The sequence below is a fragment of the Podarcis gaigeae genome (assembly GCF_964106915.1).
Source record: "Podarcis gaigeae genome assembly, chromosome: Z".
NCBI lineage: Eukaryota > Metazoa > Chordata > Lepidosauria > Squamata > Lacertidae > Podarcis > Podarcis gaigeae.
The window spans coordinates 32354334-32382057 of NC_139691.1; the positions used below are offsets into that span (position 1 = coordinate 32354334).

Genomic DNA, 27724 nt, shown 5'->3' on the forward strand with positions numbered 1-27724 from the left:
AGTTCCAGGAGCCGAATGCAGTGCTCCAGGGCTCTTTGGCCCTAGGAACCCTCCCCAGGGAACACCTCCCTCTCCAGTCAACCCCCCACCCCGAATCCTTCATGGCCCTGTTTTGCACCCTTCTGGAGTGCTTTTGCCTGGCTGGAATGCACCCTTGAACTCCGACAATGCCTTTTGCTTGCCTGGCCCTCGGACAGAGACGAATGTGTATGTATGTGTGCAGGAACAAAACTACTGCACACAAATGTTAAAAGTATACGTCCACTGCTCTGCCTGCTTTGGTTTGTGGCCTCGCTTGCCACTGGTACTTGGCCCTCGGAAGGTGTCCCCGAAAGGAATGAGGACCCTTAAGGCATGGGCTGGTAGAACTTTGGACTGAGGCACCAGGTAGGAATTGTATTGGGGAATATGTAATGCTGGGAAGTTTGCCAGACTCACCATGAACACAAACTCCAAGCGTTTGCTGGGTACTGGGGGCCGCGGGCTGCAGTTGAGGGGCCTGTCTGCAGAATGAGAACTGGCATAGCGGAAGGTCTGGCCACTGGCCCTGGCTTCTGAGTAAGGCTCCTCGTACTCTTCTGGAAGGAGGGAAAGAAAGAAATCAGCTCAGTCTGGTCATACCAACTGCCTCCCAACAATTTTGCACTTTTCTTAATGCTCCTAATTACAGAGGCAGCTGGATTTGGGGAGGGGGGAGGGACCCAGCATGTGAATGTGCAATTTTGTGAGCATTATTTGTGGGTGGGTGAGTTGAATGGCAACATTCTGCACAGTTTTTCAGTTCTAATCTCCAAAAGGTGGCCTGTTAGAAACCCCAGAGATTTATGGTGTAGCCTGCACTTTCTCTTTTTAAAAAAAATAATAATTTTTTATTAGTTTTCCAACACAAATTAAAAACAAAACAACACACACACATAAACAAACAAAAACATATAAACATGTATAATTTCAAAACCTCTTTTTCATAAACCTTGCTTCTCGGACTTCCCCTTACCTCCCCTTTTCTGCATCCCTGTTTTAAAATTTCTTCAACAACTCTTCATACCAATTAATTAATTACTTATTTTCTTTTTAAGCTTCTTCTCATACTTAATCAATTACAGCTGTAATTCTATATTTTCCTAGCCTGCACTTTCTCAGTCATAATATCTGTCCCTCCCAACATAATATGATTATACTACGGATGAGTTTTATTCGCATGGGAATTTTTAAATGTTCCCCTACTCAGAAAAGAAAGTTTGTTTGGTTTTTGGTATATAATCAAATGTGTTAGAAAGAGTGTAAACTTCTGTCTTTGCTTCTCCATTTTTCCCTTTTGGGTAGACACATTGCCACCCAGTGACAGCTTCATTAAAATTCTCTATTTCTCAGTTGTTTTCTCTGTGTGATAACCAATTCTCTACTAGAAAATACAAAAAAAAAGGAGAGCACCCTTCAAAATGAACCAGACAGTTCTGTTCTCCTGAACCTAAAGGAAAATATCCCGAGTAACACATTTATCACAGAAGGCCCCAAAACAGCATTAATATAAAAGCAGGAAGCTCTGTCTGGATAAGCAACTTCCTAGGTCATTCTGAAGCTGATTTTTTTTGGGGGGGGGGGAGTCTTCCCTGATATGTGTATAACTTTAAATTTCACCATAACATTCTTCATTCACAGCTGCACCTGCCAATTATTAAAATAAATAATTGTACCTCTATAGGAATGGCTTTATTGTTTTCAGAGTTTGTAGAAATAGTTCTAATTATCTTTAGAATTTGTGTGTTACCCTGTTTTTACCTTGTATGCCACTTCCAATGGGCTTGGGGCTGTGGAGATGTTTATAAATTTGCAGAAGAGATAAAGACACAGAGAAGCTGAATGGTGGGGAGCAGGCTTATATTGATAAATTGCCTCAAACAGTCTGCACATTTTTGCTTTGAAGCACTCGTTCTGCAAGTGCTAGAGATGTATGTGGCCCTTGCATTTGTAAGTCCAAGGCTTCATGCGCTCCCTCTAAGGGAGATGCAAAGGCCAGCAACACAAGAACAGGCCTTTTCAGTGTTGACTCCCCAACTGTGGAGTGCTTTTTCCAGAAAGGCCATCGGGCACCAACATTATCAGAAGAGCCTGCTTTCTTAGGCTAGTGTCCCATTTAGCCCAACACCCTCTTCTCACAGTGGCCAACCAGTGGGAGATGCCTATGGCAAGAAAGACCTGGGCGCAAGAGCACTCTTCCCATTTGTGATTCCCATCAACTGGAATCCAGAGGTATACTGTGCCATGTGAATATTTAGGTGCCAGAAAATGTTCCTGTTTGGTTCATAACTGGGATCATTAGGGTACAATACCTTAGTCTGTTTTTGGTGTTCCTCTTTTACCAGGATTCACGCTTTCATAATATTTCAGAATTAGCATTTCTCAGTAAATAATGCTGTGTTCGTTTCATGTTGTTTTAAATCTTCGTAGGTTTTCTACAAGTTGCAACATTTTTTGAATTTTTTTTTTGTAGCAAGCAATGACTTAAGATTTCTTTTCCTAAACGAAAGCTCAGAAACAGGCCTCCCTTTGCCCAACAAAGAAGTACCACCTGCTCCTCTCTCGGTGACGCTGCTTATAGCCAGTCCATAAGCTTCACTCTCATTGCCCATCACAAGGGTTGATATTGTTGCACATCCCCATTCTCTGCACCCATTGTGAGTCCTTGGCAGACCTCTTCTGAAGGGTTATCAGCTGGCTCTTTCCCAAGCCCAGACACACCAACTACCTGGGGCTGAGACCTGCAAGTCGGAGAGACAAGCGGACCTTTCCTACTCCCTACCACAGACCCTCACCCCCACGCACCTTGGAGCAAGCTCTGTAGATTGAGTTCAGCTTCATGATGAAGCTCCTCCACCCCAACAGGACGAGCCAAGAAGATATTCACAGGCTGGTGCCATAGCAGCTTTGGAGGAGTGGGTTTCTTGACGTCCAGGTCTATGTTAGAAGTCGCTGGGGAGAAAAGATAGCCAGAGGGTGAATCACAGCCCCAGGCAGGGATTCTAGAAATACAAAGAGGTCTTAAGGCCTTTCCATACTATACGTTCAAACCAGTTTCAAAACAGTTTAGCCACCACAGCTCCAATACCCTGCTTTCTGCAGCAATCCAGATCTGCCATGGGGAGCCCACCAGCAGACTCTCCAGCTGTTGCAAGTGGAATTCAGACGCTTGCTGCTTGCGATGCTGGCCATTGTAGACAGTGGTACCTCTGGTTACGTACTTAATTTGTTCCGGAGGTCCATTCTTAACCTGAAACTGTTCTTAACTTGAGACACCACTTTAGCTAATGGGGCCTCCCACTGCCGCCACACCGCCGGAGCACGATTTCTGTTCTTATCCTGAAGCAAAGTTCTTAACCCGAGGTACTATTTCTGGGCTAGCGGAGTCTGTAACCTGAAGCATCTGTAACCTGAAGCATCTGTAACCCGAGGTACCACTGTATAGCCATCATGACTAGCTGCTGTGGACAGCCTCTTCCACCACCCATTTGCCTGACCCCCCCTCCCCTTTCTGAAAATACTTACAACAATCAATCTCCGTATATCACCCCCTGCCCCAAACATTCCATACATATACACAGGGGCAGCGTGCCCCATTTCACTGCTTGAGGTGAAACAGGAAGTGCTGCTTTGTTCCTGCTGCTGCTGCTGCCACTGGCAGGACATGCAGGGCACCTACAGGCATGCCGCCTGGGTGTGTGCGTTTGTGTTTCTTCTGCCTGAAGCAGCAGCCTCACCTACCTCATGGTTGGGCCGGCTCTGCATATAAGATGCAGACGATACAGTAAAACATTAAGCTGGGTTGTATAATAGTTTATAGAGTTGATTCTATCCGCTAGCTGTCTTCTATTCTCTGTTTTAACAGATTTCCGCAGAGTGGGCTGCGGGTGGACTGTCCTTTCCAGTGCACTGAATGAACGTGTACCATACAGTTTCAAAATAATTATTTGGTTTTTGTGTTTCTTAGTGCTCTAAGATGACTCCTTAGTTTCCCCATAAGTGGTATGTTCCACAGTCCTCCCTATCATGTCTCTAGAGTTGTTCGTAGCTGTCTTCCAGTACTGTGTTAATATATTTCTGCTGCAGGCATGAAAAGAGATTAGTAGTTCCTTAAACAGTAAAATTCTTAGAGTCATCTATAAACGGATTTAATACAGTTAGCCTCAAATTAGATTGCCCCACTTCTTCGTGATATATCATGTGGCAGTGAGTTCCATCAGTTCCCCTTTTGCTGCCTATCTGGAATCTTCTACCCTTTCATTTCACTGGATATCCCTGGCTTCTATTATTAACACACACAGAGAGAGAGAGAGAGAGAGAGAGAGAGAGAGAGAAGAAGAAGAAGAAGAAGAAGAAGAAGAAGAAGAAGCAGCAGCAGCAGCAGCAGCAGCAGCTTGGCTACAGGGCCTGTTAAGCCTCACTCTGGCTTTCCTTCACATGAGAGCTAGAAAGCTGTGTTGACTGAAAGAAAATACCCATTCCTCATGTCATTTGCCAAACTTAACTGTTAGCATTAAGAATGAGCAAATGTTAATTTTCTCATTTTTCTAACCTTAAGTTCAGCTCACCATATTTCCATTATCAGTTCAAATATTTTTATTAAAAACAATAACAACTCATGAAAATCCATCAGCTTCCCAGTGCCAATTTCTCCTAATAGATATACACCGGTATGCAGTTTTCCCTAATGGACACATTTTTTTAAAAGCAATTTCCCCAAACGTGATGAAAGAATCAGAGTCGGAAGGGACTCTAGCAGTCATCTAGTCCAACCCCCTGCAATGCAGGAAATCTGCCCACAGCCATCTCTAGGTGGGCTCAAACTACCCACCTTCTGAATGACACCCAGACACATTGGTTTTTCACTTAACAGATGCATTTATATGCACACTTTCGATGGTATATGCATTTTTGAACACATTACTTGGCTGGAGAACTGCATTGCAAAATTCACAGAGCAGTGCTCCTTTCGAAAGATGGCTGAGCTTTCAGCCTGCACATTGTTAAGAAAAGCATGAATTAGATGAGTGTGCCTTTAAATGCAAGCTGAATCAAATTTCTCCCACATCCCTAGTTAGCATTGTATAATGTGTGAACAGAGCAGAATGGTCCTTCCTGCACCAACATGTCCTTATGCCAACTGTCTGTTCCCTGTTCTCCAGGCACAAAAGGCACGCTTCCCTCCTCATCAACACTCTCCCAGGTTGATGGGTTTCTTTGTTGCTGAGCCCCGGAACCACCATGCAAACGGCAGGAGGAGTTAGAAATAATTGCACTATTTCATGGTGGTAGGAGTGTGTTATTGTGCTTTCCTCTGAAGAGCTCCCGTGGGGGGTGGGGAGAGAAGGGACCTATTTAGGGATGCAATGGGCAAATCCTCCCAGGGCACCCTGGCATAACCTGCCAGCATCATCGATAAGGGCAGAAGCTAATTGCTGGAGGTAAACCCCCTTCATTATACAGAACACAAGGAAAGAACACATGGAGACAGAAACACAGAATAATGTCTAATGCAGTACTGAGTCACACCAGTGTTGTCAATAGTGGCTGGCAGAAGCTCTCCAGGATTTCTCTGGGGGTCTTCTCCCAGCCCAAACTGGAGATGCCGGGGATTGAACCTGGGACCTTCTGCATGCAAAGCAGATGCTCTGACACTGAGCCACGGCCGTTCTGCTGTGAAATGGCACCTGGTGGGCTGGAGGCCAAGTCATAAGGCTACTCCGCATGTAGTTAGGAGCACACACTTTCTCCTGCCCAGATAGCATCACATCTGCAGGGCGCGGGTGTGTGTGTGAGAGAGAGAGCTCTCCCTTGCTACTTCAGCCAAAGCTTTTAATTTCACAGCTAGAATGCTTTGCAAGGCATTTCCTGCCCACATTTACCCACAGTAGCCAGCAGATGGTGTAATTACCTGTCCAAAGGCCAATTTCCGTAACAGGCTGGCAGCTCCTCACTTAGTATGTGGTGCTCATCTCTGGTTCTGAGCCAGCCTGCTTCACATCACATCTTCACATCTCTGGTTCTGAGCCAGCCTGCTTCACAGGGAAGCTCTCAGACCCAGGAGCCATTCTTTTTATTAGTTAAGTGATGGGAGGGTGGAGTTCTGTTCATTTTTTTTTTATTACTTTCCATTACAGACAGGACCCAATTTTAAAGAGCTCTTGGCCAGTTAGGCTGAAAAAGAGGACAGGGACTCTCCACCTTTAATACCTGTGGAGCTCCTGAACAACTATTAAATGTGCAGGAACCCTGAAACTCTTTTGTATCTGGTCACATTGCAGATATCTAATTTTATGTTTGGTGATGACTAAAAATAGTTGTTGGTGTTTTTGTTTTTGGTGGGAAGAGTGTTTTTTTTTTAATCTTTTAAGTGATGCACAAGTGTGTTCTATGAAGGACATCCTCTCGTTTTAATGCCTGTTTTGTATTTTGGAAAGCATATTTGTTAGCCAATGTTGATTGTTTTAAAACTTGTTTAAAAAACAAAGATTAAGAAGAAATAGGGTGTTGTTGCGTTTTATGATGAATTGAAGAGGCCTTGCTTCCCTGTGGGGTGGGGGGGACCTCTCCTAAGATGGAGTTTGTCATCTGCAGTTTTTGTAAGCTGCTATTTTTATCTGCTGATTTGAGATGTGTTTGTACTGCTGAAGGCTCCTCCCTGCTTCATTTCCTACAATCTTATCTGTTTGAAAAACAAATTGCAAAAGGTTATTTTGAATAAAACGGAGGGGGGCGGGGACATCTGGTCTGCAAGGCAAACTTGGCCCACCAGGAGTTTGAGGCTGGTTTCCCCAAACCACACCCACCCATCTTATGTCAGGTGTGTGGGGTGGTAGTCACAGCTGCCAACAAACTATCAGGATCCTTGATGTGCACAATTAAGTTTTGGCAAGGGAAAGCAGGCTTCAGTTCTGGCTCTACTGCCCATCATCTGTTGGAGCCAAAAAGCACTGGATCATATTCCCTGCAGAGACCTCAAATGTACAACCCTCCTCCCTGGGTTTGCAAAATGACTTCAGGACTTCAAAGCACCCAATCACCTGGCACCCGTGACACTGTGACTGACCCCTGGGCGCAGTCCCACCCACCTGTCTAATTTTGCCCACAAGGGGTATGATCAGGTAAAGCCCACAGGGCCATAAAGACCCCACTTCTTAATAAGTATTAGTAATAAAGAATAAAAACACCCAGATTTTAAAAAATCTGTTGCTGAGTTAAATTACACCAATTAGTCAATCCAAAGATTTTAATTGATTTAAGCCAGATTGTTTTATAGTGCTGAGCTAGAATATAGGAAGTTGCTTTTATACTAGGGCTAGCATATGTTAGCTACTTGATAGAGAACACTCTTATATTTGAAGGCATGCCTGGTTCTGGTTTGGTTTAAAGATTAAAAAAAACTGCAAAAAGAGAGAGAAAGAAAGACAGACAGACAGACAGACAGACAAAGGAAGGAGCTTTGAAGCTGCTCAGCTGCTAGCATCGGATCAGACACCCAGGTCAAGTGCCCATAGTCTTCCTCAACATGATGAGATGTACTGCAATTCTTTTTGAATAACAGTAAGGACTTCCATTTTTGCATCTACACACATAAATTATCACATGCAAAGTGTATGCAAGCCTTTAGGCGGTGCATAATTGGTCATTCTACTTCCTGCGGAGCCAAATAATGTTCTGTGCAGTCCAGTATAATCCACAACGGAGGTTGGGAACCATAGGATGCAGCCCCCAGGTCTGTCTGTTTTGTCACTGGGATTCTGCCCAAGTCATACACTCATATCCCAGGCCACACCCGTCTCCTCAAGCTACTCCTCTCATTCCCTCAGCTTCATGGTCAGGTCAGAGGGGGCCAAGCGGCAGTGGACCTGCACCATGCTAGACCGTCATGTGGCTGTTGAGGAGGAGCACCAGCGAGATCGAAGGAAGGAGGAGGCAAGTGAAGAGGAGGTCACTCCTTCCTCCTTCTCTCTATGCTTGCTCACACCCGGCTGGGCTCCTCATCAGCTGCACCAACAGTGACACAACCGCCATTTTGGTTCTGGCCAAGCTCAAATACAGTAATAAAGGTGTTGTGTTTGAAGTCCCAATGGGTCTGGGGACACTTTTGTCCAAAAACAGGGCAACCTCATTTTTCTAGGGACTGGTGGCAACCCTATTCATGGCCTCTACAACTGCTCTTGTCTAGCTAGAATACTATGATAATGCCTGGATGGAGAGAGGTTTGTGTGGGTGTAGGAACATGTGGCTTTGGCATGGAATGTATCCTGCTGCACAAATGTAAGAGGCCTATTTCTTGCTATGCCCACTTTTGGGTTCTGGCCTCACCCCTGGAAGTGTGGTTGAAATTAATAAGCTACTCTGGTCTACTGGCAGTAGCTCAGTAGAGATAGGGCCTTTTCCAAACCCAACCTGGAGGTGCTGAGGATTAAAGCAGGGAGTTCCTGCATGCAGAACATGCTCTCCACCACTGAGCCACAACCCATTCCAGAACAGCCTGGAGAAAATAATCCTTGCAAAACATTCTGTTTTTTCCTTGCACCCTTGTCTCCAGTGGCTTTGCAGCAAAAGCCCCAGCGGTTTGGCTTCAGAGAAACCACTGTGCAGGCAAAAAGAGGATTTCCTTTTGCTAACAGTTTCCTGCCTGTTTTTCATGAAGATATGGCCCAAGAATGGGGGAGTGGAGACTGACTCTACAGCTGGGCGATCCCTGCCCCCCTCTCTGGAGTTTCAGGAAAGGGGCTCAGAAGTTTCTGCTCTCAGGAGACCCAGCTCCATTACCATGCTGCTGGTAGGATTTTTGTGGCCTTTGGTCAGGGAACCTCTAGCAAAAAAACACACCCCATCATCTGTGCTCATTTGCAGAGAATACGCCAGCAGTTAAAAGAAAAAGGGGGAAGTGATGGAGCTTTAAGATGCCTTGTCATGCCCTGAAGTCTCACATCACAGTGGAACAAATGCTCTCTCTCTCTCTCTCTCTCTCTCTCTTACACACACACACACACACACACACACACACACACACACACCTTCGCACTTCTAGGCAACTAATGTCCTGACACTGTTCCACGCACCAAGAGAGTGCCACAGCAGTGCATTTCCATGAAATCCATCCCATAAATTTCCTGCACAATTCAAGGAGGACAGTGGCTCTTGGTGGAGGAGGGTTACCCTCCATGCTGGATGTGTTTTTGAAGCAGACTGCGTTCCATGGGCAGCAGCCTAATAAATTTTGGCACTTGGAAGTGAAAAACCTGATTCGCAGCCACCTTCACAATGCTTGCCAAGTCCTCACCCAAATCTGGTGGTGCAGACCCACCTGTCCCCATGTGGAAAAGTGCACCATCAAAGCAGCTTCTCCATCACCTTGGCACACCAGAAGTTAGCTTTACCAACCAAATTACATCCTGCGGTTGTAACAGGTTTCATGTAAGGCTGTGCATACCAGATCACTTAAAAAAAACAACCAGCCCTAGTTTTATTGTGTTTGTATAAATAAAACTCAAGTCATTGAGAACTTGCTAGTTCTTTAATGAATCACCTAATGAGTTGCTAGAGGCAACCACCACATGGTACATAGTGGAGCTGACCCTGCTTCCCATCCAGACAAGTAGAGTTGGATGCCATCATTTCATTTATTTTATTTCATGAATTTACATCCTACTTTTTGATATTTTTTGCATTTCCTGGAATTTTGTCCTGCTGAAGGAGGATGCTTCTCAGTTCACAAGGTAGTTTTGTGACTCAGGCACAGCAAAAGTAGATGGTAGAGGCCTGAGGTGGTAGAATGGACTGTACCGCTTCAGGGGACAAGTGAGGACCACATCATTTAATCTTATTTTTATTTTTTAAAAAGGAACAGAGTTTTAAATGCTTGTGTGTGTGTGTGTGTGTGTGTGTGTGTGTGTAAAACAACCAACCAACCATCCAAAAAGCTCCTCTCAAGCAGAAAACTAGGACAGCAGGGAGATAGGATCTCTGGTGTGTTAAGAAATAAAATATTGCAGAGAGTATTGTTCTCGCTTGCTCTCTGACATGGGGAAGCATTGAAAAATGGCCCTCTCCAACTGCTGCCTGAAATATTATAGTCCACTCTACCATCTCATTCTGCTGTATCTACAGAAAGGATGCATTCATCCCATACACTTAAAGCACATGCCTTCCACCCCCAGAATCCTGGGAATTGTAGCTTTGCCAGGGTAAAGTACAGTTCCTAGTTTTCTTTGATCATGTGCTCTAAGTGTATGGTGCGTAGGCATAAACTCCCTGTAAACACTGCATAAGCAAATCAGGATGAATGATCCACTAAACAGATTGCCTGTTCACTATATTGCACACCTTGTATTTAAAGCACATCCTCCCAACAGAATTGTCATTTGTTAAGGGTGCTGGGAATTGGAGGCAAACTACAGTTCCCAGGATACTTTGAAGCCATTTAATTTAAATGAATGGCATGTACTATTCAAGTCCTATGAAGGAGTTGGATATGCTTAACCTACAGCAGAGATAACTGAGGAGAGGGCATGTTAATGCTCCTCATTAAACGCCGTCACATAAAAGTGGGCAAAGACCTATTCTTGGATGCCCTGGAGGGCAAGACTAGGCTCACAACCACATTTAAAGCATACAGCTCCCTGACCAGAGAATCTTGGGAGCTGTAGTTCACCCCTCCCAGAGCTACAATTCCCACCACCCTTCACAATCTAGTTTCCAAGACTCATTGGGAGAAGCAATGCACTTTAAATGTAAGTGAGTCTGGATCTAACGAGCTGAAGTCACTGGGAAGTAGTGGTTGATTGAGCCTCAGGAAATACACCTTGGTAGCAAGTGAAGTTAAGACCAATTGCCTAGAGCAGTGGCTAGGCTTTCCCTCGCCAGAGGTCTTCAAGCAGAAGCTGGGCAGCCATATTTTGGGGATGGCTCTTGCACTGAGCAGAGGTGAGGATAGAGTCAGAGATTGGAAGGGGCTGCAAATATAATTAAGTCCAACCCCTTGCGATGCAGGACTCTTTTGGCCCAACGTGGGGCTTGAAACCGCAACCCTGAGATTAATAGGAGTCTCATGCTCTACCAACTGAGCTATAGCCTTCGAAATCTCTCAAGCTCTATAATTCTATGACCATGTAAGAGAGTGGACACAGGCCTCCCTGTCCTACTCTAGCACTGTCATGTCTGCAATACCCCCACATTTCCTGCAAAAATGTCTGGGAACCAAAGAAAGGGAAACAAAGGCTGGAAGAATTTGATCTAAGGTTGCCAACCTCCTTCCACAGCAGGGCTTTGCCACCTTCAAAGGCTTGCGCACCAAATTCGGACATTAGAACAGGTTATATAAATTGGGCCATGGTCTCCCCAATTTCTCTTACAGCACCCATATGCACAGTATTATTATCACCCATTATCTCCGGTTCCACATCCCTTTGTTTCCATTACAGGAATGTACTGGGGGGGGGGGTTACCTGCCCCCACACTGAAAGGCTATTGGAACAACGGGGTTTTCACCAACTTGCAGTCCAGAAGGAAATGTTCTGCCTCCTGCGCCCACTTGCCGTTTGAATTCAGGTTGCCATAGCAACCTGACATAATGGAAGACTTCCCCCCTTTTAAATAATTTGACTTGTTGCCATGCCAACAGAGGGAGGTACGCAGGAGCAGATTCGTCACTGAATACTCTTGCCTACATCCCCCCCCCCCAATACTGGAAGGTCCGAAAGGAGCCCAAGCCTCATGCACAAACAGAGCCCAAACCTGAACAGAAGATGAAAGTTCAGAGACACAGATGCACCCACGGAACTTAAAGCCTGTGGGATTTAACACAATGGGGTGGGGGTCTGAATCTCTGTGTTATGACTGTTCCAAATTCTGCAATATGCATACATTTTTCACCTGGGGTGTTAAAGTCCATCAGTGGTTGTGCTGCAAGAACGACTCCAAAGCTAGAAACTCTAACCTGTGGCCCTCTTGAAGTCAGTAGACTACAACACCCATCATCCAACCCAGCTAGAATGGTCAAAGGTCCAGGATTATGGGGACCTGTAGTCCAGTAACATCAAGAGGACCACAGATTTCCCCATCCCTGCTGTACCCTAATGTTTTGTGAATCATGGACAGCAGGAGTTTTCAGTGTGGCATCCAAAACTTACCAGGTATTGCGCCAAAAAAAAGCATCAGAAATGGCAAACAAATCTCACCAGTGCATTGCTTGCCACACCACCACCAACACTCTTTTGAAATGTGCAGCAAGGACTATAACCCAGTGGGAGAGTGCAGGCTTTCCATGCAAAAGGTCCCATTTTTCGATTTCTGGAACCTACAGTTAATAAAGGATTGGGCAGGCATATTCCTGCCTGAAATCCTGGAGAGCCACTGCTCGTCAGAAGTACAGTAGAAATACCCTGCTAAATAAGTAAGCTGCCCCTTTGCAACTTTTAAGGTTACTGTTTGATTCAAACAGCTGTTTTTTGGGCAACCAGTGAAAGGTCAAGCACCCCTCTCCCCAGGCATGCCCCTTGCTTATGCTAACAGACACCATCTGGAGGTTTGCTCAGCATATCCCAGAGCACCTTGCAGCAGATGCACTGTGCCTTGGCAAACAACTATATGAAATCTGTCAACTCAAGATGGATATTCCTGTTCTTGCTAGAAGAAGAGAACATTACGGTATCCATGGATACAGAATGTCTTGTCCACACCAGGTTCTAAGAATCTCAGAATAATGAGACAAAAGCAACAGAGTCCAATCGAGAAGGGCACTTGGGGGAGGTCAGCATTGTCTATAGGGCTAAGTGGAGGAATGCAGCCTCGATTGAGATTGTTGAACAGGCAGAGGGACCGCAACCTGTTTTGAAGCATGGGTGTGTGTGTGCTACCTTCTTGATGGCAAAACATCCAGAACAGCTATGTAACAGGCAGAAATCCAACATATGAAGCTGTCCCCATCACTGAAACCACATGCTAGGGAAAGCTCTCTTGCTCCTGCTTTCAGTAAGAACACTGGATAGCTCAGATGTTTGGAGCGTGGTGCTGATAACGCCAAGGTCGTAGGTTCGATCCCTGTATGGGACAACTGCATATTCCTGCATTGCAGGCAGGTTGGACTAGATGATCCTCACGTGCCCTTCCCAACTCTACAATTCTATTTTTTAAAAATCCTGCAAAGACCCACCTAATCCAGTGTTCTGTTCTCATGGTGGCCAACAAGACATCCAAGGGAAGCCTGCAAAGCAAAATCAGAGCACAGTAGGACTCTCCTCACATGTGATTCCCAAGCAACTGATATTCAAAGGCATGGATCCACTGACAATGGAGGGGGAATAAATATTAGAAGCAATATGCCTCTGAATACCAGTTTCTGGGATCTCAAGCAGGGAAGGTGCTCATGTCCTGGTTAGCAACTATGAGAACAGGATGCAGGGAAGAAATAAAGAAAAAGAGACAACTCAACTGGGTATGACCATTTGGAGCAGCGGTTCTCAACCTGTGGGTCCCCAGATGTTGTTGGACTACAACTCCCATCATCCCTGAGCTCTGGCCTTGCTAGCTAGGGGTGATGGGAGTTGTAGTTCAACAACATCTGGGGGCAGCAGGCTAGCTAAGGAGCTACAGCATAGGCCAGCTTTGCCCATGTCCGACCCCTCAGCATTTGCTGCCTAAAGAAGCTTGCCTCACTCTGCCTCATGGTATAGCCGGCCCCTGCTCCAGCGGTTTAGCCACAGGCATATAACAAGCAAGCCCCATACCTAGATTTCAGAACCACCTCCAGCAATTATGGGACCATTTTCAATTTTTTTGAAGAGTGGGAGAAGGGGAAAAAACACACAAAAAAACCACAGGGCTTTTATTCCCATGTCATCAAGAACTTTGGCTTGAGAACATTGGGTGCTAACACAAAAGAGAGGCAGGATGACTCATCTGATCTGCGCAATTCTTGAAGTGTTTGTGGTCTTGAGAGACTGCAGGGGTGGGAAAACCTTTTTGGCCTGGCAGACCAGATCTTTAACTCCCGACAGGATGTCATTATGATGGCAGTTGGCGACAGGTGGATGGTCCTGCTGCCTGTCAGAGTTGGCCCACAGGGATGGAGGCAGGACAGAACCCCCTGCCCGTCAGCTGATGCGCAGGGAGTTCAACCTTGTTATTATTATTTTTTTGCAGACATCAGTTGTGTGGGCACCTGATCCAGCTACAACTCAACCTGTCCCATCACACCTAGTGTTGCATATGATGTGAGGTATGCAGCAAGCAGGCAAGGTTTAGGGGAAACGGCCTGGTGGGCTAAATCCCCTAAGCAGGAGGTTCCCCACCTGAGATAGACTATGGGTCTATCTCCTTTGGGTGTGCATGATGACAGTAGGAGGGGCCAACACGAATAGTGGGCAGAGACACCCCTTTTCTCTCTCTCTCTCATTCACGCATATTAGCATGCACGCCATCCATGCATCCTCTCTCCCACATGTAAAGGTAAAGGGACCCCTGACCATTAGGTCCAGTCGTGACCGACTCTGGGGTTGCGGCGCTCATCTCGCTTTACTGGCCGAGGGAGCCGGCATGCAGCTTCTGGGTCATGTGCCCAGCATGACTAAGCCACTTCTGACGAACCAGAGCAGCGCACGGAAACGCCGTTTACCTTTCCGCCGGAGCGGTACCTATTTATCTACTTGCACTTTGACGTGCTTTCGAACTGCTAGGTTGGCAGGAGCAGGAACCAAGCAATGGGAGCTCACCCCATTGCAGGGATTCGAACCGCCAACCTCTGATCAGCAAGTCCTAGGCTCTGTGGTTTAACCCACAGCGCCACCCGTGTCCCCTCCCACATGTAGATATCCCCTAACTCATCATCCTCTCTTCCCTGGAGTAATAGGCAACTAGCAGCCTGATAATTCAATCCATCCTACCCAGCTGATTTGCTGGGGCTTGGCTCCTACCGTAGCACCTGGCCCCCAAGGAACTTAGTCCTTTTCTTCCTGCGTGTATACAGTCCGCATTCCTATCAACGCAATAGCCATGCTTTGGATGGATGAAAGCCTGAAGGGGCCAGTAACACAGCTTTCCACACAATTACTCACTCCCACTTGACTGGAGATACAGCCAAGGGACTCTTTAACCACCTCCTCCATTTCAAGAGCAACATATGCTTTGACAGAACCTCCCGTTAGTTGCTCCGAGACACAGCCCAAGGGTCTTTTGAAACTTTTCCTCTGTGAATTGCACCAGAGGCTCTACCTGAGTAGCAGCTGGGATGTATCAGAGAAAGAAAGCTGCCCAGAGCCTCTTCTGGGAGGCAGTAGAAGAGCCCTTTGGCTGGATCTCTGCTCAAATGGGAGCAAGCAAATGTTTCTGTTGTTTAATCGTGCCCGTTTAAAACAACAACAACAACAACAACAACAACAACAACAACAACAACAGAGGGGGAAGCAGGTACCAAGCAGGCAACTGTCACTCTAGACATTGACTTATACAGATAGACCTGACAGTACAAATGCTTTTGAAGGCAGCTGTGGAAGCATCAACTTTGACCATCACATCTGTGCATTATTGCTGCTTGGTTGCTGGGGGCATTCTGGATCTCGGTAATAATGAGGAATTGGGATTTGCCCCTTGCGTGTAATTTAAGAGGACACCTGCTCAGTAGATCAGTTAGTGTGGGATTCAAAGCTAGCCCAGGAATAAGCCAACCCTTCGTCATTCCACTACCAGAGGACATAAAGTGGGATTTCTCTCCCTTTGGGCCTGAATTTCAGTTGGCTGCTGCAGGCAGGAGGAGGCAGGAGGCAGGGCCCAAAAGGTAAGAATAAAAATCAAAAGCCCATTTGCAGAAGACAGGAACAGGGGAATCTGTGACCCTCCATATGTTATTGGACTACAACTCCCATCAGCCACAGCTACGCTGGGAAGGGATGGTGGGAACTGCAGTCCAATAACATCTGCATCTGGACAGCCACTGGCTCCTCATTTGTGGCATATGGGATGCTTCAATTGCTAGGCTCTGGAATTTTAGGACTACATTTCCCAATAGCCCTGCCATGGGCAGCATCTCTGACCTAAGGAGGGTTTTGTGGCTGGGAAAAGGAGGGGAAGCTGGGTGTGTGTGGAGGAACAGAGAAAGGGCTACAGGCTGGAAGAAGACCAACAAAACACCAGCACCGAGTCAGTGGTGGAAAAGATGATTCCTGCCAGCAGTCAGGAGTGCAGGATAGCCCTGAACTTGTTTCCAGAGTCAGGTCACATCCACACTTTTACATTTGAAGCACCCTTAAAACACTTTAACTGCCATGTCTTCTCCAAAGAATCCTGGGAACTGTAGTTCGTTAAGAAAAGTAATCATACAATTGTTATTCTCAGCACCCTTAAAAACTCCAATTCCCAGGATTCTTCGTGGGAGACTCTCTAGGGTTTCAGGGAGGCGAAATTCCTACCTGAACCAGGAGATGCTGGGGCTTGAACCAGGACCTTCTGCAGGCAAAGCAAGTGGTCTCCCCCACTGAGCTGTGGCCCTTCCCAAATATAGGCAAATCTTAAATAGCATTAGTAACCCATTCATCCACCCATCAAAATCCTCAGCATCATCCGACACCTACTATCTCAGCCAAAATGGACATAGAGTTGAAGATTTATGACTGCACTTCCTGCTTTTTTGCAGGAGAGTTGCTTATTTTGAAGCCGCTGCATGGGGAGCATGGGGAGCGTGGGCTCTGAATTCTATCATGGAACTGGGAGAGAGGCGGTATTCCTTCTTGTGCTTGTGTCCTGATCTGAATTGCCTTTTGCTGGGTGGAGGGCATAAGAAAGCAGTTGTCTATATCAAGCCTGGATTCAGGCAACCCCCTGTGGTGCTAACAGCAGCTTACTGGGAGGTGAGGAAACAATGACAAAAGCATCACAGGGAAAATTATTATACACACACTTTCCCACAGCTGCCACTGCTCCAATCGAAATGCAATCCTCCTCACCTTGCAGCAAGCTAAGGAAAATAAAAGCACTGGCAGATCTCACAAATCAAGTAGGGTTTTCAGCTCTCAAGAGGTACTTGGTGACAATTAGTGCTTCCATGCAGATGGCCTTAGGATGAGCTCATAGAATCACAGAAATTGTAGAGTTGGAAGGGAACATGAGGGTCATCTCATCCAACCCCCTGCAACACAGGACTCTTTTGCCCAACGTGGAGCTCGAACCCACAACCTTGAGATTAAGCGTCTCATGCTCTACCAACCGAGCTATCCTTAAGCATCTCCAGTTAAACGTGGACAAGGCTGCAGGTAATAGGGAAGACCCTCTGCCCAAGAAGCGGGAGTGTTGTTGTCAGTCAGAGTGAACAACACTTCGCTAGACAGCTAAATTAGTTTGGTCTAGCACATGACACCTTCCTACGTTCTCTACCCCCAACCCCAGCAATAGAACAGACCTTGGTGCAGAAGGAGTCCAGATCTCTGCAGTCCTCTGTCTTCCGTCCCTGTTCTTCTGACCACAAGCACTTACTGTCCAGCAGGATGGGATGGGAACAGACCCCAGTGCCCTAGAGCTTGCATGTCTGTCAGCTACAAGTTCCCTTCCAGAAGCTCTTCAGCTGGGGCTGCAGCTGGTAGAAGTGAACCCCACCCTCAGATAGACCATATGCCCTACATGAGCTAACCGCAATGTTACAAAAATAGCTTGTGAAATGGGAACTGTGGGGAGAAAGGGGCAATTCTGATAATACACAAGGGGAGAAGTGAGCTATGGTAGATCACCACTTTTTCTCCTTCTCTCTCTCTCTTTTTAAAGGACTTTGTTTCTACACTGAGTAGTCATAAAGCAAGCGGAAATCATCGGGTGAAAGTTTTATTGGAACGGAGCTGCAGGGATGACAAATCATTCACCTGTTGATTTCTGCTCATTATAAAACCATTTAAAAAACACGAAAACTCTGCCCATTAAGCAGAAGGGAGTAAACTCAATGTCTATAGGATTTTAGCTGATCAAGCACCTCTAGCTACCCACATTTAATCCCATTCTGCTAGGAAAGCGCTGAGCTGCCTTGTTTTTGGTGTTTTAATTTGTTTAACTTAGTACATTCATCTCTCATCTCTCCTCCGTTATGGAGCTCAAGGCAGTGCAAGGGTTGACAAGACCCAGGACTTCCTCCATCCAGGAAGGGCTGTACACACAGAGCATGGCCCTCTGATAAGGACATTTCTTGGCTAGAGCAACCACTGCAGCCTGACAGCAAGGCCTGCCTAGGAAAGCTGTCAGCAATTAGCCCTAGATCAGGAGTAGCCTTTGTGGTGCTGTCCAGATGTTTTAGACTACAACTCCCATCAGCCCCAGCTTGTGCAATCCATGCCAATTTTATGCAAAGCTGTGCCTTCTCTTTTTGGCGACTGGTAAGTGACCACCCTCCTCCAGGAACTTGGGAGCTCTCTGGCATGGCATTCTCAGAGGGGACCCCGCACCTGGAAAAAGCAGGACATACAACAGAATTACCCAAGGCTGCCATTGATCTTCTTGGATATTCTGTACAAGGGTGGTTTGGCTGTGCGCAGGATGTCTACATTGCAGGGGGTTGGACGAGAGGACCTCTGGGGTCCCTTCCAACTCTATGATTCTATGATAGCACCCTTGGGGTGGCAACCCCTGTGCTGGACTTGGGGCTGATGGAAAAGGCCCATGTTTTCCATCTTCTGGGGCCAGCCCGAAGTGGAAGCCCTGCAGGTTTCTGTACTATTTAGAGTGAGTCTTCCACCACCTCCAGAGTAAACACTCTGCAGCTGCTGAGGGAAAGGGTGGAATGCCTCCCTTGCTCTCCCCTACAGAACCATGGCTTGAGACTGGTTTTAAGTAAGAAGGCAGGTAGGGGAAGGAAGGCGTCTGATGGAGGGAAGCCCACTTGTCCTTGGCAAACCCCACAAAGCAATTTACACAGGAATATTAAAAGAAAAAGCATAAAGTATATAATAAAACTGCCGATAGATGCTACAACGGGTGTGGGAAGATACCTATTGAAAACTAGATCTTCCTTGAGGGCAAGGTGATGCTTTGGTAGCCCCCACAGGTGGTGGCTGGGGGAGGAAGATCACACACACATGTACAGTTTGTTTATATAATCCAGCTGATCCAAGAGTACACATTCATCACGGACTGCTTCTTGTGTCATAATTTTTAATTATTAATAGTAATGAACATTCTTAACTCTTTCATTTGAGGAAATCTATATCCATCAACCAAAAAACAACCACCACCCCCATAACAAGCCACTTTCCCTTATTTGCTTATATTTGCAGTTCTGGGAGTGTATGCCACTATTTTGGTCCAATGTACATAAAAACAAGCTGCTAAACTTGTTAAATGCCAATAAATTAGCAAGTAACTGAATCTAAAGCTTGTCTCCTTTTGAGTTTGAGGTCCAGGACAAATGACTATCCCCACCCCCACCCCCACCCCCACCCCGGTCTGATTGGCCCTGGAGCCATCCTGAATTTTCTGCTGCATAGTAAAAAGAGGTCACCTATTACCCACTTTCAATTTCTATGCCCTCTAACTTTGCCCCTCTTCCTCCTTAGGAACAGAGGAAGTGGCCTTGTAACAAGTAAAGGAAACAGTCCATCTAGCTCACTGGTGGTGAACCTTTTTTCAGCCCCAGAGTTAAAAGTGGTTAGAATGATGAATAGAAATTTTGCATTTATAGACATGCTCTATGCTCCACCCAGACCAGTGAGAAGCAGAGCTCAAGGACACTTCCCAGCTAAGCAAAAACACAAGGTCCTTCCTGGAGATGCCAGGGATTGAACCTGGGATCTTCGAAGGATATGCTCTGACCACTGAGCTATACACTCTGCCTCCTGGCACTGCTTGATTGCTTGCTCACCTGCCCTCTGTGAGTGAGCAAACAGTTGGAGGAGCAAGAAGATGGAGCATTAACCCTCTTCTACATCTCATTGGCTCCTTCTAAGAGTTGAAGTGAATCAGGCCCAGAGGAGAGACAAGGGACTAGCTAAAGGTAAAGGTAAAGGAACCCCTGACCATTAGGTCCAGTCGTGACCGACTCTGGGGTTGCGGCGCTCATCTTGCTTTAGTGGCCGAGGGAGCCGGCGTACAGCTTCCGGGTCATGTGGCCAGCATGACTAAGCCGCTTCTGGAGAACCAGAGCAGCGCACGGAAACGCCGTTTACCTTCCCGCCAGAGCGGTACCTATTTATCTGCTTGCACTTTGATGTGTTTTGAACTGCTAGGTTGGCAGTCAGCAATAGCCAGTAGCTGGGAATCACAAGGGCTGAGATGAAGGTAGAGCATGAAGATTCTTAACCTTAGGGTCACTGGTTCAAGTCCCATGCTGGGCAAAACATTCCTGCATTGTAGGGAGTTGGACTAGGTGAGCTATGACTCTTGTGGTCCCTCCCAAGTCTAAAATTCCAAGATTCTAAGCTGTTCTGCTGAGGTCCTGCTTTCAGGCTTCCCATGGGCATCTGGTTGGCCACCGTGAGAACAAGATGCTGGACCAGGTGGGCCATTTCATCTGACCCAGAAGGGCTCCTATGTTCTTATGTGGCAGAAGAAAGAGGCCACAATCAGTAAGACTGAGCCCACTGAGATCAACTTGCCCAAGGTTCCCCTCCAAAACGGAAAAACCCAGCACTAGGCTAATCCCAGAAGGTCAAAGCATCTGAAAAAGAACAGAATTTGATGTTGGTGGATAAAAGACAAGGGGAAGTGTGGTGGTGGGGCAGGAACCACCACACCAGCACTCTCAGAATAAACTGAACAAGAAATAACTGGAAAACAAAGGGAGGGGGAATCCCTTCCAAAGAACATTTCCTTTTAATGGACCTGGCTAAAGATCTTTCTACAGAAGTACAGGGTGGAACAGTGCGCGCGCACACACACGGCCAGTTCACTAGCAGGAAGTGTGCGCTCCTGTGCATGTGTGCATATGTGTGCGGCCCTCACAGGCCTGCAGTCCAGCCCCGCAGAGCGTGGGAGATGCACAGCATCATTTGAGCACACCATGTGCTGCTCCAGAGCTCAGCCAGGGCAGGTGGCCAAAGAGCTTGCTAATAGCCTGTCTGAGAGGCGCATAAGTTCCACCTGCTGGCTGTGGTGGCAAACCACAGCTCCGACGGACGAGTGGAACGGCTGAGAGTGAGGCACCTAAAGGGACACGACAGGATGGCGCCGTGCCCAGGCACACAACCTGGAGGGGCACAGAGCACAGCTGTCGTGTGCCAGCCTGCCCCTGCAGAACAGACCTCCTGTGACACCCACAACAGGGTGAAGCTGCTCTGAAAGCAGGTTGCTAAGGAACCCATCCTCCTGCCCTCAGGATCATTGTTCAGCCAATGGCAACAAGCTCCAATGACATCATGAGCCTTCAGCGTGTCATGAATGCCATGTGCCTGGCTTGATTTCTCCCTTCGCAACGTGAAAGAGGGTGCTGCTCAGAATCAAGGCAATTGCCAGGCTCCTCCGCACCTCTTTTAAAAACCAGGAGTGCTGTGTTAACAGTCCCTTCTGCCCCATGCGCAAAATCATACTGCCTCCTCCCGGCTCCGTTTCATTTTGAGCAAAGCAAACCATTTCATTCTGAGCATTTTAAAACTTTCTGCTTGATTTGTGGTGTCTTTATTATCACTAACCTAGTGTCCTCTGGATGGTTTGGAACACAACTCCCGTCCATCCCAGCCAGCTTGTGGGAGTTGTAGTCCAAAACACCAGGGTGGCAAAGGCCAGCATATAGCAATAGCAAGCTTGTTCTCTGAGTGCCAGTTCTTACATAGGCTGCAGACACACCACATATTTAAAGCACATTCCTGCCCCCCTCAACACTTCCCCTAGTATATTTCTCCACCAGTGTCAAGCTCTGTTGTTTCTCGGATGCTTTGACCTACTGCTGGTTCCAGGTTTGGGGGGGGGGGGCAAGATGTTCTCAGCTCTGCCCCTCTCACTGCATGTGGCCATTTTCTTCTTACAGTTAAGAGCCCTGAGGAATCAGGAATCTAGCCCAGCATCCTGTTCTCACAGTGGCCCAAAGAATCCTGGGAACTGTAGTTTATTTAGGGTGCTGGGAACTACAGTTCGTACGGGTAAACTATAATTCCCAGAATTCTTTCTGAGGGCATGCTGTAAATATATGGTGTGTACCCAGCTTTAGTCAAAGCGGCACCACCCATGCTCAATGTGTGTGTGTGTGTGTGTGTGTGTGTGTGTGTAAGGGGGAAATCTTGACTAACCCAATGAGGATTGAGAATAGGTTCAGAATGCTGACTGGCTGCAGGAAGGGGTCAGTTAGGGAATGGAAATGGATTATCTCGGAAAGGGCACACATGGCTGCTGGGCACCCTGAACAAGAGCACTCCACCACACCCAAGTATTGTGTTTTCTGTCTCCTATCTGTAATCCATCTATTTGCAAGGGGGCTGATTGGGCAGGCAGCCGTGGGGCTGCAGAAGCAAGCAACACATGCCAGCAGTTCTAATTCCATAGCAACATCTAGCATTCCCCAGAGAGCTTCCAGCTAGTTGAAAACCTTTTATCAGTTTTGGCAATCTGGCTAGGTGGCTGCAATTTTCATTCAAGATAACCTGGAAAATAATGCAACAGTCCTCATGGAGACTGCATCTAGGACGTTTATTCAGAACGCCTTTTCTGGCTGATCTGAGATCTCCACCCCTTTCCTTCTAGATGAAAATGAAAAAGGAACCACTTCACCCCTCCCTCAAACCCCACCCAACCCCCAAGAAAAACCAAAGGCTTTGATCTGCATGCCTTATATTATAGGGATGAATAGCAACTGAATTGCACTGATTTCCCCGTATTTTCCCCCATCACAATGAATCCAGCACCTGCCCTACTGTTCTAGCATGCAGGCATCTGCCACAAGGCTTGCAAGCTATTCAGAGCTTTTTTCCTCTAAGAAAACAAGCAAGCTTCCAGCTTGCTTTATTCAGAGACACCCTCCGAATCTCATGACTCCAAGACCTCAAGAACAGGGAGGGAAGAAAAAAACCTCCAGATATATCACATGGCAAGGCTGCAGAAAGAAAAGAATTCTTAGGGAACAGCAAAGATTCTCTTAAGGAGCCAGCACTTTTCAAGAGGTTAGGGTAGATTGAGGGCTGGGGGAACCATTGCCCTAGCAGGAACCATTATCTCACTGGTAGAGCATCTGAAGCCCTGGGTTTGATCCTCTGCATCTGCAGGTAGGGTTGATAAACCCTGGAGAGCCACTGCCAGTCAGTGTTGACAATACTGAGTTAGATGGACCGATGGTATAGCACAGTTTCATATGTGGAGCTGGAGCATGAGGCTGGCCACATCTTTAGCCTAGCCATGATGATGATTTATTACATTTCCCAGTAGCCTTGGTCAAAAACAACCCAAGGTGACTTACAGGTTGACTCACTGGGCATCAGGTCAGCTGCTTCCTTCCTTCCAACACCACCCCTGTCCCCCGGGAACTCCTTTCTTCCTTGATCCAGATACCTTTGCAGTTGACCTCTACACACAATTCAAGGAAATTACCCACAAGCCAGAGTGGAAGTAAAGAGGCCCATGAAGGCCCAGTCTGAGAGGTGAGATCAGACATAGAAAGACAACTTAATGGCATGGTGAAGCCTGCTGCCTGCCTAAATGACCTCATCGGTGTTGATGGAATTACCAGGAATGCTGCCTTCTCCCTGTGATGCAAGGCTGGCTGGAAGCAAGCAGCAACCACACTCCCAACAACTTCAGCCAGGGACAAGCAGGCAGGGAATCCCTACAAGGGAGAGGTCAGGGTAGGCTTCAGGAGAAAAAAAAGGTGTCACTGTTCCCAGACAGACAGAATAGCAACAGTCCTACAGGCAGTAGTAGTTGGGGGTCTATTGGGAAGCCAGAAGTAGGTGGAGCCAGAGCCAATGACAGGCAGAACCAAATGATCCTAGTTTTGTCCTCTTCCTCCTCCTTGATGAGTTCTATAAGGGCAAACTGAGACTACATAGGATGAAGCTGATATGCAGCAGTACGCCCTGGAACGATTTTAAGTAGGAAGGCAGGGCAAATGAGGTTGTTCTAGTATGGGTCCCTGAATGTCTCCTTTGCCAGCCTTGTGAGAGTGGAACCTAATTACAGCACAATGCAGAATATGTTTACTCAGGAGGAAAGTCCAACCTATACACACATACGATGGCAGCCCTTGGGGAGGTTTGCTTGTGGGATGAGCGATTTATGATAACATCTGTTCTACACAGGAAAGAAGTGGAAAACAAGCATTTTGCTTTCAAAAAAAAGCAAAAGCAAAGGAGGTTTTGCAAGGTAACAATTGAACAGTTTGCATGGTAGCCATGTAATCACGGAATGGTAAAGTTGGAAGGGACCCCAAGGGTCTGCTCCAACCCCCTGTAATGCAGGAATATCAAATAGAGCATCCATGACAGATGGCCACCTAACCTCTGCTAAAAAAAACCTCCAAGGAAGGAGAGTCCCCATTCCACTGTCAAACAGTTATTACCATCAGAAAGTTCTTCCTGGTGTTTAGTTGGAATCTACTTTCTTATATCTTGAATCCATTGGTTTGGGTCTTACCCTTTGGGGCAGGAAAAAACAAGCTTGCTCCATCTTCCATGTGACAGCCCTTTAGATACTTGAAGATGGCTATCCTATATCCTCTCAGTCTCATCTTATCCAGGCTAAGTACACCCAACTCCCTCAACTGTTCCTCATAAGGCTTGGTTTCCAGGCCTTTGATAATCTTGGTTGCCTTCCTCTGCACACATTCCAGCTTGTCAATATCCTTCTTAAATTGTGGCACCCAGAACTGGGCACAGTATTCCAGGTGTGGTCTGACCAAGGCAGAATAGTGTTGCTATTATTTCCCTTGATCTGGACACTATACTTCTGTTGTTGCAGCCTAGAATAGCATTAGCTTTTCTTTTCTTTTCGCTGCTGCATCACACTGTTGACTCATGTTAAGCTAGTGTTCTACTAAGACCCCTAGAACCTTTTCACAAGTAGTACTCACAAGCCAAGTGTCCCCCCTATCTTAGTTTTGTGCAGCTGGCTATTCCTGCTTAAGTGTAGAACCTTACATTTGTCCCTATTTGAATTCATATTGTTAGTTTTGGCCCAGTTCTCCAATATGTTAAGCTTATATTGAATCCCGATTCTATCATCTGTAGAATTTGCTAGCCCTCCCAATTTGGTTTCATCCACAAATTTGATGAGCATCCCTTCAAATCCTTCACCCAAATCATTTATAAACACATTGAACAACAATGGGCCCAGGACAGAACCCCGCAGCACCCGACTTGTCACCTTTTCCCAGGATGATGAGGAACCATTTGGGTTCAGTCAGTCAACCAGCTACAAATCCACCTAACAGTTACATTGTCCAGCCCACGTTTTACCAACTTCTCCACAATAATACTCTTGAATACTCCTCCTTCATGATTTTCCCTTTCTTCCTTTTCTTATCCATGCCCTTCTTAAATCTCAGCTCATCTGTAAGCTCCTTATGCAGGCACACTGCTTTCTTTAGATACCACTCACTTTTCTTTCTTGTTGCACTTGTGCTTTCAATGGTTCACCTTTAAGAAACTCCCATCTACCTTGGACTCTTTTGAGTACTTCTGACCATGGTGAAGGTCTCATGCATGGAAAGATCATGCATAATGATACTACAGGGCTGCAAAATCCTAGGCCTTCAGTCACATATATGTTCTTAAAATGCTGAAGGTCGCCAGGAACTTTTAAAAAACATCAGGCATTATGCTGTCCTGTGGTGCCAAGGAAAGAGATAGTCATAGCTGAGCCTTATGATGCAGACAGAGAACAAGCTGGTGAAGGATAAGTGGAGCGTTTCATTCTTCCTCTGCACATAGGGATGTGGGAGAAATGCATTTAAAGGGGAATCTACTGAATTCACACTACCTCAAGCAATTCAAGAAGCAAAATGCAGCTATTCTTTGGAATTTGCACTTATTGAAATAGATGCTTCTACCATTTTACAATACGTGAAGCTGTTAACCCAACCTGTTTATGTAACTGATTGGTTTTCTTAATCAATTAAAACTAGTTTTATTTTTGAAAACATTGTAAGATTCAAGTTCCTATAAAAACTGCAGTTGGAAAGTGTCCTCATAAAAGAGAAAATATGACAGGAGGGAATGCATCTTCTAAGGTGATGCCTACTACAATCAACGCACATGTCCATCACATTATATCCACATTTGAACATGCTGCCTTAACATTCAATAGTTAAAAGGTGGGGGTAGGGGTAGGGGTGCACACACAAACACCCCCCAAAAAAATCTCTGTGCATGTCGGTTCCTGTGCACAGCAGCCCTGATTTTCACATGTAGAGCATAGAAAGTTTGTGTGGGTCTTTTAGCTGCATTCACTTGAATGCGCATAGAATTCTTCGCACTTTGGCGGACTCAGGTGGATGCCAGTAAATGCCCCCTGCAGACCTGGCTGTCCCACTGAACATGGAAAGGCCAGGAGCTGATCAAGCTGCGTTGATGTGTATGGGATCATTGGAGGTGGGGCGTGTGTGTGTGTGTGTGTGTGAGAGAGAGAGAGAGAGAGAGAGAGAGAGAGAGAGAGAGACCCCACCCACATTTTTAACTACTTGATGTTTATGTGAAGGTTTGAACATGGCTGAAACAATTAATTCCTTTATTAGCTCATAGGTAAAGGGACCCCTGACTGTTAGGGTCCAGTCGCGGATGACTCTGAGGTTGCGGCTCTCATCTCGCTTTACTGGCCGAGGGAGCCGGCATTTGTCCGCAGACAGTTTTTCCGGGTCATGTGGCCAGCATGACTAAGCAGCTTCTGGCAAAACCAGAACAACGCACGGAAACACCATTTACCTTCCCGCCAGACTGGTACCTATTTATCTACTTGCACTGCATGCTTTCGAACTGCTAGGTTGGCAGAAGCAGGGACCAAGCAACGGGAGCTCACCCCGTCAGAGGGATTCGAACCACCAACCTTCTGATCGACAAGTTCTAGGCTCTGTGGTTTAACCCACAGCGCTACCCGCGTCCCTTTATTAGCTCATACCCATAACTGAGATTTCCTTAACCTGGCAACAGCCCTTAAAAAAAATTACCTGAGGGTGCACACCTGTACCTGCAAAACCGAGTCTGGAAGTAACAGGTTGAACAGTTTCTGAGGTTGGGCAAAGAGAAAGAAGCATTTCACATTTTGAGGAAATGGATGGGGAAAGCACTTAAGAGGGGTTGATGCTGTCTCCGCTGCATTTGAACATTATAGTAGCAGTGTGTGTACTTTTCATGAAGAAGATCCTAGGTTCAATCTTTAGCAGCTCTCTATTAAAAACAGGATCAGGTAGCAGGTGAAGAGCAGGGCTCCTGACAGACAGCCGAGAAAGCTGCTACCACAGCAGATGCCACCGGGCAAGGTGGCCCAGCGGTGTCACTTAATAAACAAGGCAGCTTCATATGTGCCAGGTTACCCTACCACCACCAAACCTGTTCAACCCATATACTTGGAAAGATTCTTCAGAAATAACTATGCAATACTGGGGGGGTACCCTTTTTAGCTTGAGGGTTGCATTGCTTCATGAGGGCATATGGCCATTTGCAAGGGTTGGGCAGGGCCAGAGGCAAAGTAGATATAACACTCAGGATGACTTACCTTTGTTTAGTAGGGTACATTGCAGCAACATAAGAAGGCAGAGGTTTATAAACCCTCCTCCCTACCCCAGTACCTCTCCATCCTCCATCCAGACAGGTCAGAG

At 46.5% G+C, this 27724-nt stretch overlaps 1 protein-coding gene across 5 annotated transcripts in view; it reads right to left on the reverse strand.

Moving 5' to 3' along the window:
• The window catches only part of NHSL2 (NHS like 2), a 113224-nt gene that overhangs the window by 20790 nt on the left and 64710 nt on the right, over window positions 1-27724 (reverse strand). For 4 of the 5 annotated variants that reach the window (XM_083722075.1, XM_083722074.1, XM_083722078.1 and 1 more), the window contains exons 2-3: window positions 2824-2970; window positions 439-578 (exon numbers count right to left, since the gene is read on the reverse strand). In XM_083722075.1, the coding sequence (XP_083578201.1) occupies window positions 439-578; window positions 2824-2970 (287 nt within the window). Of the gene's footprint in view, window positions 1-438; window positions 579-2823; window positions 2971-17416; window positions 17593-27724 lie in introns of those variants that run through there. The other variant, XM_083722077.1, reaches the window with a different exon arrangement.